General features: G+C 41.5%; 1 protein-coding gene across 5 annotated transcripts in view; it reads right to left on the reverse strand.

The window, feature by feature from the left end:
* The window catches only part of opn4b (opsin 4b), a 72374-nt gene extending 64612 nt beyond the window's left edge, over window positions 1-7762 (reverse strand). For 4 of the 5 annotated variants that reach the window (XM_009306568.5, XM_073917304.1, XM_073917305.1 and 1 more), the window contains exon 1: window positions 7284-7762. In XM_009306568.5, the coding sequence (XP_009304843.1) occupies window positions 7284-7424 (141 nt within the window). In that variant the 5' untranslated portion in view covers window positions 7425-7762. 5 annotated transcript variants of the gene reach the window in all.
* Between the last annotated feature and the right edge of the window lie 4197 nt (window positions 7763-11959).

The following is an 11959-nucleotide window of genomic DNA, read 5'->3' on the forward strand; positions in this document are numbered from 1 at the left end:
TGGGCTACTGCAGTTTGGCCAGACAGTACCCCGATATTTCCCTTGTTTAATGACTTTCTCAAACGTTTCTGCACTGTGTTCGATCATCCGGAGGGTGGTCGTAACGCTGGCGAGGAGCTATTGTGCATCCAACAGGGAGATCGCTCCGCGGCTGAGTTCGCCCTGCAGTTCCGCACTCTGGCAGCGCAAACTGGCTGGGCTGATGATCCGCTTGCCACGCTCTACAGAAAGGCTCTAAGACCAGAATTGCAGCGAGAGATGGCATGTCGTGACGAGGGAAAAACACTGGATCAACTAATCGAACTTTCCATAAGGTTAGACACTCTCCTCCGCACTCGCAATCCGCTATGCTCAATTGCTTCCAGTCCTGTATCCCCTGAACCCATGCAATTGGGTAGAACCCGCCTGAACCCAGAAGAGCGAGAACGACGGAGAAGAAATCGCCTGTGCATTTATTGCGGATTTCCAGGTCATACGAAGGTTTTATGTCCCAACAAGCCTCTCCCTAAAACCCTCTCGGTGAGTGCAACCACTATGTTCACTACCACTAATAATGTTGTGAATCTGCCTGTCACTTTGAGAAACGATGGAGATGAGATTGAGACTATGGCCATGATCGATTCAGGAGCCGCTGGTAACTTTATTGATTACACGTTTGCCACCACTCACTCCATTCCTTTAACCTCCTGTGATTCCTCCATAGCCATCACTGCTGTAGACGGGCGCCCTTTGGGAGAAGGACGTATAAAATTCCAAACCCTGCCAATCTTACTTCAAACAGGCACTCTGTTTCCCCTGTCCAGATCAACACAATTAACAAGACCGAAGACTCTGAACTCCGTCATGTTCCTGACGCTTATCACGATTTAATTGAGGCATTTAATAAGCAGAAGGCTACCAAGCTCCCTCCACATCGTGAAAATGACTGTGCCATTGAGCTGCTACCCGGCACCACGCCCCCTCGTGGTCGCATCTTCCCTCTCTCACAACCTGAAACTGAAGCTATAAAGAGTTACATCTCTGAGGAGCTAGAGAAGGGCTTTATTCGACCATCTACTTCACCCGCTTCAGCAGGGTTTTTCTTCGTCAAGAAGAAGGATGGCAGCTTACGCCCATGCATTGATTACCGAGGCTTAAAAGAGATCACAGTCAAATACCGCTACCCATTGCCACTGGTTCCAGCCGCTCTTGAGCAACTCCGATCCGCCCAGTATTTCACTAAGTTGGACCTCCGTAGTGCATATAACCTCATCCGCATACGACAGGGAGACGAGTGGAAAACCGGGTTCTCTACAATTGACGGCCACTACGAGTACCTCGTTATGCCCTTCGGCCTAGCAAACAGTCCTTCCGTGTTCCAGGCATTTGTAAATGAGATATTTAGAGACATGCTCAACAAGTGGGTCATAGTGTATATTGACGACATCCTGGTCTACTCCAATTCGCTATCTGAGCATATCCAGCACGTCCGGGCAGTGCTCAAACGCCTCATTCAAAACCAGCTGTATGCAAAGAGCTCCAAGTGCGAATTCCACCAGACCTGCATCTCATTCCTTGGTTACATGATCAGTCCAGAAGGCGTGGCCATGGACCAGCAAAAGGTCGACTCCGTGACACAATGGCCACAACCCGAAACCATCAGACAACTACAACGATTTCTGGGCTTTGCTAACTTCTACAGGCGCTTCATAAGAAACTTCAGTTCAGTCGCTGCCCCACTGACCGCCATGGTCAAAGCCAACAATGCTCGCCTTAAATGGAACCCAGACGCTGTCTGAGCATTTACCCAGCTAAAGACTCGCTTCTCCAGTGCACCCATTCTGCGTCATCCTGATCCCGAGCAACCCTTTGTAGTTGAAATTGACGCGTCCAACACTGGAATTGGAGCCATCCTGTCCCAACGATCCCTAGTGACTAAGAAGCTCCATCCCTGTGCCTTCTATTCTCGCAAGCTCAACTCCGCTGAACGGAACTACGATGTGGGAAACCGAGAACTCCTCGCCATGAAAGCTGCGCTAGAAGAATGGAGACACTGGCTTGAGGGTGCAAAACACCCTTTCATCGTCATCACCGATCACAAAAACCTAGAATATATCCGGTCATGTAAACGTCTGAATCCTAGACAGGCAAGATGGGCGCTGTTTTTCACCCGATTTGACTTCCAAGTCACCTATATCCCTGGCTCAAAAAACATCAAAGCAGATGCTCTGTCCCGCCTCTCAGACGATGAGACCTCTGAATTCCATGATGAACCCATAATCAAAGACCCTCTAATTGTCGCTCCTATCCAGTGGGATATCGAACAGGAGATCCTTCAAGCCGCCGAAAATAATCCATCTCAGCAGCCCTGTCCAGAGAATAAAATCTTTGTTCCCCCGTCACTTCGAGAAAGACTCATCTCCGAGGTACATGACCACCCCAGTTCCGGTCACCCAGGCAGCACAGCCACCGTACAAATGATTCAAACCCGCTACTGGTGGTCATCCATACACAAGGATGTAATCAACTTCATCAACAAATGTTCACCCTGTCAGATGTCCAAACACTCCCGTCACCGTCCAGCTGGATTACTCCAACCCCTGGAGGTGCCACATCGCCCCTGGTCCCACATCGCTATAGATTTCATCACCGATTTACCCATATCTCAGGGCAAAACCACCATCCTCACAGTAGTGGACCGATTTTCAAAATCCTGCCGCCTTATCCCCATCTCCAAACTGCCTACAGCCATGGAAACGGCCGAGTTACTCTGCGAGTGTGTGTTCCGGTACTATGGTCTCCCCGAAGACATCGTGTCGGATAGAGGTCCCCAGTTTACATCCCGACTCTGGTCAGCATTCTTTAAAAACCTCCAAATCAATGTTAGCCTAACATCCGGCTATCATCCCCAATCCAACGGGCAGACAGAGCGCTTGAACCAGGAAATCGGCAGATTCCTCCACACGTATTGTCATTCGAACCAGAACGAATGGGCCAAATTTTTGATGTGGGCAGAATATGCTCAGAACTCCCTCAGAAAGGCATCTACTGGATTAACCCCATTTCAATGCGTGCTGGGCTTCCAACCTGCGCTCTTTCCCTGGTCCGGCGAGACCTCTGAACTCCCTGCGGTGGATACCTGGTTTAAAAACTGCGAAGAGGTCTGGAACGCAGCTCACACTCACCTCTCTCACGCCGTACGGCGTTTCAAGGAACAAGCCGATCGACACAGACGTCCTGGTCCCATGTATTCCCCAGGACAATGGGTGTGGCTTTCCACCCGCGACTTACGCCTCAAGCTGCCCTGCAAGAAGCTCAGTCCCAGGTACGTGGGTCCTTTCCAGATTGAAAGACAAATATCTCCTGTTTCGTTCAGACTGACACTCCCTAATCATTTTCGTATTTCCCCCACTTTCCATGTCTCTCTGCTCAAGCCTGCTGCTGGTCCAGCCGAGACGGATAGGGAGGTGGCAGCCAGTGAACAGGGTCCCCCGCCTCTTATGATCGATGGTGAAGAGGCCTACCAGATCCACGAGATCCTGAGATCCAGACGCCGGGGTGGACAACTCCAATATCTCGTTGATTGGGAGGGGTACGGCCCGGAGGAGAGATCTTGGATTAACCGCAAGGACATCCTCGACACCACACTACTGGAAGAGTTCCACTCACAACATCCGGAGATGCCGGCCCCTCGCCCCCGTGGAAGACCCCGGCGTCGAGAATTGCCTCACTTTAGGAGCCGTTCGTTGGGGGGGGGCTCTGTCACCGACTCGGTCCCAGTCATTCCCCTCGCTGACCAGCAGAGGTCACCATCTCCGGACTTCTAACCATTACGTCATCCATTTCACTCCGATCCCAGCACACTGTGTTCTATTCCCAGTTATCCCATTTATGCCCTAGGTGTAATTTGCTTTTAAAGTTTTTTACTGTCCTGTTTTAGTGATCTTCATATTGACAATTGCGTATCCTTTGCAGTGCACTTTGAAAACATTTATGTTATTTTGAATGCAGCCGTGGCTCATGATGGAAGCTATAGGTGACCTATTATTTAAAGGCTGAATTTACATTACGTCTCCAAAGCTTGTGAAAACAAAAACAAATGGCATATATTAATGATTTTTATTTATAGTAGGTAATTTATTAAGAAATGTATCTGTACTGTATATGACATGGGCCTGTTGGTTAGAACATGTCTGCAGTGGTTTGAATGTGTCAAATAGTAGAAGTAGACTTTAAAAAAAATGAATAAACAATATTCTACTTAATAATAATACTATTGAGTGCATGTTTTTATCAAAACTAATATAGAATTTTTTAATGTGTGTGTGTGTGTAAAACAATATATATTTTGCACAAAAAAAAGTATGGGGATTTTCTCTAAAGAATATCTTATCCACCCCGTTTAGAGCATTATTATGGACATTTTACATTATAACTAACACGGTTCAAACGATGGATCTGCTACAAAGCAACTATGGTTTTGGGAAACATTCATCACTACATCGTTTTTTTTTTTTCCCCACAATTGTGAAACGCCAACGTACTATGATAGTTCAACCACAAGTTATGGTATTGTTTAAGAAACGCACCCCAGAATAGCCTTATACATGCATTTTACCAGCATGGACCATGCCACACTTTGAGCTAGATTTTATTGCAGGGATGTAGGGATGAAAAGGATGGTAAGATAACAAGTGGGATGAAGAGAAACGGAAGTAAGAGGATAAACAATGAACAGATAAATAGGATGATATGGCATGCTATGATGCCCAGAGAAACAGAGTGGGGGTACCATCTCTGTAATATTTTGGTAGAGTGATTGGACACCCCGACTCAATCTAGGAGGGAATATAGGGTTAAAAGGATTGTCAATGGAAAGCAAGAAAATAGAGGGAGGGAGGGAGGGAGAAAGGGAGGGAGGGTGGGTATGAGAGAACGAGAAGAACAGTGCTCGAGGCTGGTCTGCCTTAAATAAGTTTTAGGGAGTAGCTGATTGGTTAAGGAGGCATGGTCCTGATGCTAAACCTTTGTTAACAAGTTAATTCCATTTTAGAACTAGAAAAGCACCACTTCTATTATTCCTAAAAATAAAAAATAAGTATTCTAAAGAAGGGAATACACATGGGTATTGCAGAAAAACTCTGAATAAAAAAAGTCAAAATACAAATTATTTAGTCTATCCTGACTGCAGACTATGCAAATGAATATAACTCATAAATGCTGAGAATGAATAGCTTTATATTGCACATCACAGCTTGACTGCTTCACTCACATGGTAAAGATCAATGCAATAGTTCTTGCAATACTTTGATTTGAGGTATTGCTGTAGCTGAATATGTGCTGTCATAAAATATTCAACACTCTGAGCCAGGTTCTACAGGGGGTCTGTGGAGAAGACATAAAACATGGAATTGTCCTACTTTGCCAAGACAATTGTAATTTTAAACTAATGTTCTAACAAGTTATAAACATTTAAATGGATAGTTCAGTCAAAATATTAATTATCTGTTCATTTAATTAAGAGCATGCCACACATATATAGTTTTTCTTCAGTAGAATATTAAAGGAGATGTTTCGCTGAAGCATAAAAAAACACATACGAGGCAAAACAAAATTAATACATGTGGCTCTTGATGATACACTGAGGTCTTACAAAATAAAATGTTCACTCTATGCAAAAAAAGATCATCATTTACAGCTGTATAATCTTCAACTCGCAGCTTTAGCAAACAGACGTGAACACATTCATGGCAGTCTACAGAGCAAACTTCCTGTCACATAATGACATATACTGTTAGTGAGGGCAAACTCGCATGTGAGAAAGAGAGAGATTGTGTGCATATTGTGTGCATGTCTGTGTGTATTGTTCATCAAAATGATAATAGTAAGTAAATATAGGCAAGATTAACTTTTTCCAACATTTGATATACCGTATGCCAACAGATTCTTTGCCCTTCACACTTGCATTGAGCTTCAATTTTTACGATCATTTTCACACATACAAGAAAATATGTAACATGTGTATCTGCCTCCTGAGTCTTTCTAGACCCAGGTATTAATTTTGTGTTGCCAGTAAATGGTATAATTTTTTTTTTCTCAAAGTGCCAGAAGCTGTTGACCTCCATTTTATGAATAGGAGCTTCACAGTGTCAGCTAAAAATGTTCTTTTATATTGCATTGAAGTCAAAAAAATCTTAAATGACCCATGGGTGAGTAAATTTTCAGCAAATGTAAATGATTTAAGTCTCAATGCACTCTAATAATTTATTTTAAATTATTTATTTTATTTATTTATAATTTATTTTTCACAAGATTTCACATACGTTTTGGTTCTTCAAAGAACCTTTCATTGCACAATTTTTCAAGGATCCACATTTGCTTTAGTGCCTAAATAACATTTTAAAAATCTAATCTTAATCTTAAAATCTAACTCAATGTTATTTAATTTAAAAAAAATCTGTAAAAGTTAAAATTCCTCTTTTTTGCTTTAAGCTAAGAGAGTCATTTACATCTTATATCACATGTTTAAGCACGTGAAATCCGTTACGTTTTAATGGTTCACTAAACTTACGATTGTGGATCACATATGGATAACCGTGCCACACACAACATTCCCCAGAGTCCGGAAGCTATAACAATGAGGTGTGACTGAGAAGCGCGCACATTTAATTGACATGAAGGGTCCCTGCTGCGTGTCCACACGCCGAAAATGAACATGTCAGTGATCTGTTCTGCAGCGATCTGATTTGCTGCTTCCCAAATAATTTGGCGCCTCTGGCACAGTAAACACATCAAATATTCAAGACAAGCTAGTCAGCTATCCACCATCCTTTCTAAACACATCTGATTACTAAATCAGGTAATTAAGACAAGTAAATGTATAAATGAATGAAATGAATAATCATTCCAATGCTGATCGTCGATGTACTGTATCATCCGATACCCATCCGCACCGTTACTATGGTCACCACATTAGGAGAGCAACTTCCAGCTCCACTTGTAACTTTGTGGCTAGTTAAACATGCAAAAGCACTCATAAAACAATTCGTGCATGTACTTTTAACAGTCACATTGGAGAGAGTCAACCCCCGTATAATTCGCACCCCTGCACGGATGCGCTTATTCCTCAGATACCTGCTCCGATTACGCACGCGCTCCTAATTCGCCTTCATTTTCCCCAAAATTTTAGTTTTAAATTCAACTGCTTTAATATAACTGTTATAAGGTAACACGTAAACTATTTCTCCTCGCAGACGACTCAGAACACGCGCGCACTCCAACACTGTCAAACTCCATCCTCTTACCGTAGTGGCTCGCGCCGGCAGCTCCATCAGTTTGTGCGCGCTCACTGCGCTGTAATTCCACGGGGAAAGAGAGTCACTGACCGCGGTGCTGTTGGCCACTTGAGTGGGGATCCCCATGCTAAGCGAGCGCGACGCGTTCATCGCGCGCGGGGACAAGAGCTCAGAGTTCGTGCGTAAAAAGAGTTTGCCTAAATGTCAGAAATAGCATTACTATATAAGAAGATCTTCCTCTGCCTTTCTCTGTCCGCAACCTAGAGCTGAGCTGTCAACTGCGCCCGACATGAGTGTGTGTGATGAGTTTGTCAATGCCAGTAACCATGTGCCGATTCCAGTACGCATGAGGAGTGATGTTCAGTTAAGCAAACTCAAACATCCCACATGCAACCCAACAGCCCTGTGCTAAAGCCCTTCATAATCACACTGAGCGTGAGCCTCATGTGTTAGTGTGTGCCCGTTTGCCCCATATGTGTTTATGTGCCAGCAGGACGTTCATATCAATAGGCTAAATGTAAAGAAGCTGCACATGCTCAGTCATGCTCGCTGTTCTGTCTCTCTCTCTCTCACTCTCTCTATCTTTCTCTTTCTGAAACCAACATCCAGTTCAGATTCAGAAACAGCCTTAATTAACAGTCAGTTAGCAGCAGACACACATATAAAATGCTGATTAAAGAGTGTGAAGCCCAGAGCTCACAATTAAAATGTTAGAAACAAATACAGCCTACTAAAACATGATATTATATTATATTATATTATATTATATTATATTATATTATATTATATTATATTATATTATATTATATTATTATACACTCACCGACCACTTTGTTAGGTACAACTCTCCAACTACTCTTTAATGCAAATTAATCAACCAATCGCATGGCAGCAACTCAATGCATTTTGGCATGTAGACATGGTCAAAATGATCTGCTGCAGTTCAAACCGAGCACCAGAATGGGGAATATGGTTTTTGCTGTCAGACGGGTTGGTCTGAATATTTCAAAAACTGCTGATCTACTGAGATTTTCACGCACAACCATCTCTAGAGTTTACACAGAATGGTCTGAATATATCACATGAAAATTGCAGAGATATTGCCTGGCCTGATGAGTTAAATTTTTTGCTGGGACATTCAGATGGTAGGGTCAGAGTTTGGCATCAACAACATGAAAACATGGATCCATCATGCCTTGTATCAATGGTTCAGGCTAGTAGTGGTGGTGTAATGGTGTGGCAGATATTTTCTTGGCACACTTTGTGCCTATAATTACTGATTGAGCATCATGTCAACGCCACAGCCTACCTGAGTATTGTTGCAGCCCATGTCCGTCCCTTTATGACCACAGCGTATCTTCTGATAGCTACTTCCAGAACTCAATCCAATAGAGCACCTTTGGGATGTGGTGGAACGGGAGACTTACATAATGGATGTGCAGCTGACAATTTGCAGCAACTGCGTGATGCTATCATGTCAAGTCAATATGGACCAAAATCTCTGAGGAATATTTCTAGTACCTAGTTGAATCTATGCCACACAGGATTAAGGCAGTTCTGAAGGCAAAAGGGGGTTCAACCCGCTACTAGTAAGGTGTACCTAATAAAGTGGCCGGTGAGTGTATTATATTATATTATATTATATTATATTATATTATATTATATTATATTATATTATATTATATTATATTATATTATATTATATTATATTATACATTTTCGGTACAGTTTAAACATATTTCTTGTACAATAATGGCAAATAATCTGTGTATTTTGAACACTGGAGGCATTTCTGAGAGGAAGTACACAAATATGGGTCATTACTAACAAAGAACAGCTTTGTTTTTCAAGCAATAAAAAAAATATTTTACGTACAATCTACTGTTATACAAGCTTTTTGTGCGTAAGGTGCTTGTCACTGCGTCCTCAGGACCTATCCTCTTACTTCAGTATCATGAGACACATTGCCCAATGCATGGACAAATCCCAGCAAATCTAGCTGGAATGCATTGCAATTGAAAGCCACTCTGTAGAACAGTACCATGGTGAAGTAAAGTGTATGCCTTTCACTGGTATGGATTTTTGAAAACTTTTATCAGACATTAAAAAAAGCAATTACGGAGCAGATGTCAGGTGATATAACCCTGACTTGTGACCTCTGACTTGTGACCTCTGCTAAATAGAGAACAATTAACCCAGCACTGAAATATTGTCTAAAGCCTGGCCTTGAGTCTAGTAGTGAGGTCAATCTTTGGTGCATTTCTCTCATTGCTATCTATTTTTTTTTTCATCAAAAGCAGTGTTGAGTACGAGTTGCTTCTGCTTTGAGAAACTAGTGCACCAAAGAGCAAATATGAAGACCGGCAGTCATAAGATTGTAAATAATCACATGTAGCCTCGATGGCTATGGGAAACGTTTTTTTTTTTTTCCATTTTTTTTTTTTTTTTTTGTCTTTCCAATGATTTACAGCATTGGTTTTGTTAATGGGAAAGTTCAACCAGAAAAAAAAGTCAAGTTGTTTCCAAATATGGGTCAAAGACACCCCATTCATGGTGTCTGCATCAAATTAAATTAACAAAAGTGATTTTGTGAACTTAGGGCAGATGTTAAATGCAACTATCATGTATTAAACAACTTATGAAAGGTCAATTTATTGGTGAAATAATTTGAATCTTCATTCAGTCTAATAGACATATTTGTGTATAGAACCAGAACCCGAATAGAACCAGAATTCTTAATATGGCATGTGCTCATTAAAATATAAAGCAATTAAGAAGGACAGGACACATAAGCCCCTTTCACACAGTGATACCAGGGAAAAAAAAAAAAAAAAAAAAACAGAACAGGCTACACAGTGGCGCAGTAGGTAGTGCTGTCGCCTCACAGCAAGAAGGTTGCTGGGTCACTGGTTTGAACCTTGGCTCATTTGGCATTTCAGTGTGGAGTTTGCATGTTCTCCCTGCGTTTGCTTGGGTTTCCACAGTCCAAAGACATGCGGTACAGGTGAATTGGGTAGGCTCAATTGTCCGTAGTGTGTGTGTGGATGTTTCCCAGAGATGGGTTGCGGCTGGAAGGGCATCCGCTGTGTAAAAACGTGCTGGATAAGTTAGCGGTTTATTCCGCTGTGGCAACCCTGGATTAATAAAGGCACCGAGCCGACAAGAAAATGAATAAATGAACGAATGAATTAATTAACTTCCAGAACAACTTTTTTCAGTAAATTCAAAAAAGTGCTGTTCACACAGGCAAGGACATTACATAATTTTTTCTGGAAAAGACACATCCATTCACACATCCATTCCAAAATACTGGTAAATTCTGACATTATTAAACAGAAATTATCTCTAAACGGCTGCGCTTGTATTTGCAAACATTTGACTACATTACAAACTCTGTGAAAGGATAAGTATTGTGAACAAATTTGATGAAAACATATGGAGGAACACTTTCCCATGTCGAAATGTATATATTATGAGTGTGCTGGCGCTCATCGGCTGCTTCACATGCACACGTGTAAACAGCGGTTTACTATAGGCATTTTATCGAAAATTTTGTCTGCAGTTGGCTTTAAGAAGAAACATAGAATCGCTATCTGACATCTAGCAGCTAAATGTGTCTGGAAAAATATAAGGCTTTTATTTTCATAAACAGCATGGATGTAAATGTGTCTGAGTGTTCTGATTGGCTGAAGTACACATCTCACATCAGCATGTTCTAATCGTGAACATGCTCTTTCCAGCAATTTTCCTTCTGCGTTCACACAGAGCAGCACTCAAAAAAAACTGGTAATGTTATAACTTCTCTTTCCGGAACATTGCCGGATTGAATTTACCTGTATTTTCAAAAAGGGCCTGATCACACATACAGTACAGACCTTTCCATAAAATTGCCGGTAATTTTCCAGAAAGGTCTGTATGTGTGAAAGGGGCTAACAACCAATTAACAAAGCCTGACTTCTAATCAAAGGATTGGTTTACCCAAAAATAATTCTGTTATTAAATACTAACCTTTATGTCGTTTCAAAACCCTAAGAGCTTCGTTCATCTTCAGAAAACAAATTAAGATATCTCAATTCAAGAGCTTTCTGACCTACCATTGATATCAGTAGTCCAGAAGACACTTAAAGTCCAGAAAAAGAAACAAATACACTGTCAGAACATTCCATGTCATTCAGTGGTTCAACTGCAATCATACAAATCTCCAAGAATACTTTTTTGTATGCCAAAAAACTTATGTATATATGTATGTATGAAGTTTTTTATAATAGAGTCGTAAACCATTGAAGTGTTTTGTTGCAGATGTTATTATAATTATTATTATTCCAGTGCGTGAATTAAGATGTCAGATAAGACCCAAATGCCGTCTTAAGACACAGCCTAAAGGCTCCTAAATCCTCCATTGCTTTTGACATTTTAGGTATAAAAACTCACTGGAGATTCCTGCAGGAAAATGTCACCAAGTCATAAATAACTGTTGTGCTTTAAGCCAGCAAAGACTGAAAGCTACTTTTAGTTTATAATACCCAGATCAATACAGAGGTCAATTGAGTTTGGTTTAAAAAAAGAAAAGTCTTTTATTAACAGCATGTAACTAAAGCATAACTAACAAGCAGCAAAGCTTGAGCTTGATGATAAAACTCACTGTTAAAGAGAGATGAATTGGAAGTATGACTGCAAGTCTAAAA

Source organism: Danio rerio, chromosome 12 (assembly GCF_049306965.1).
Source record: "Danio rerio strain Tuebingen ecotype United States chromosome 12, GRCz12tu, whole genome shotgun sequence".
Classification (NCBI taxonomy): domain Eukaryota; kingdom Metazoa; phylum Chordata; class Actinopteri; order Cypriniformes; family Danionidae; genus Danio; species Danio rerio.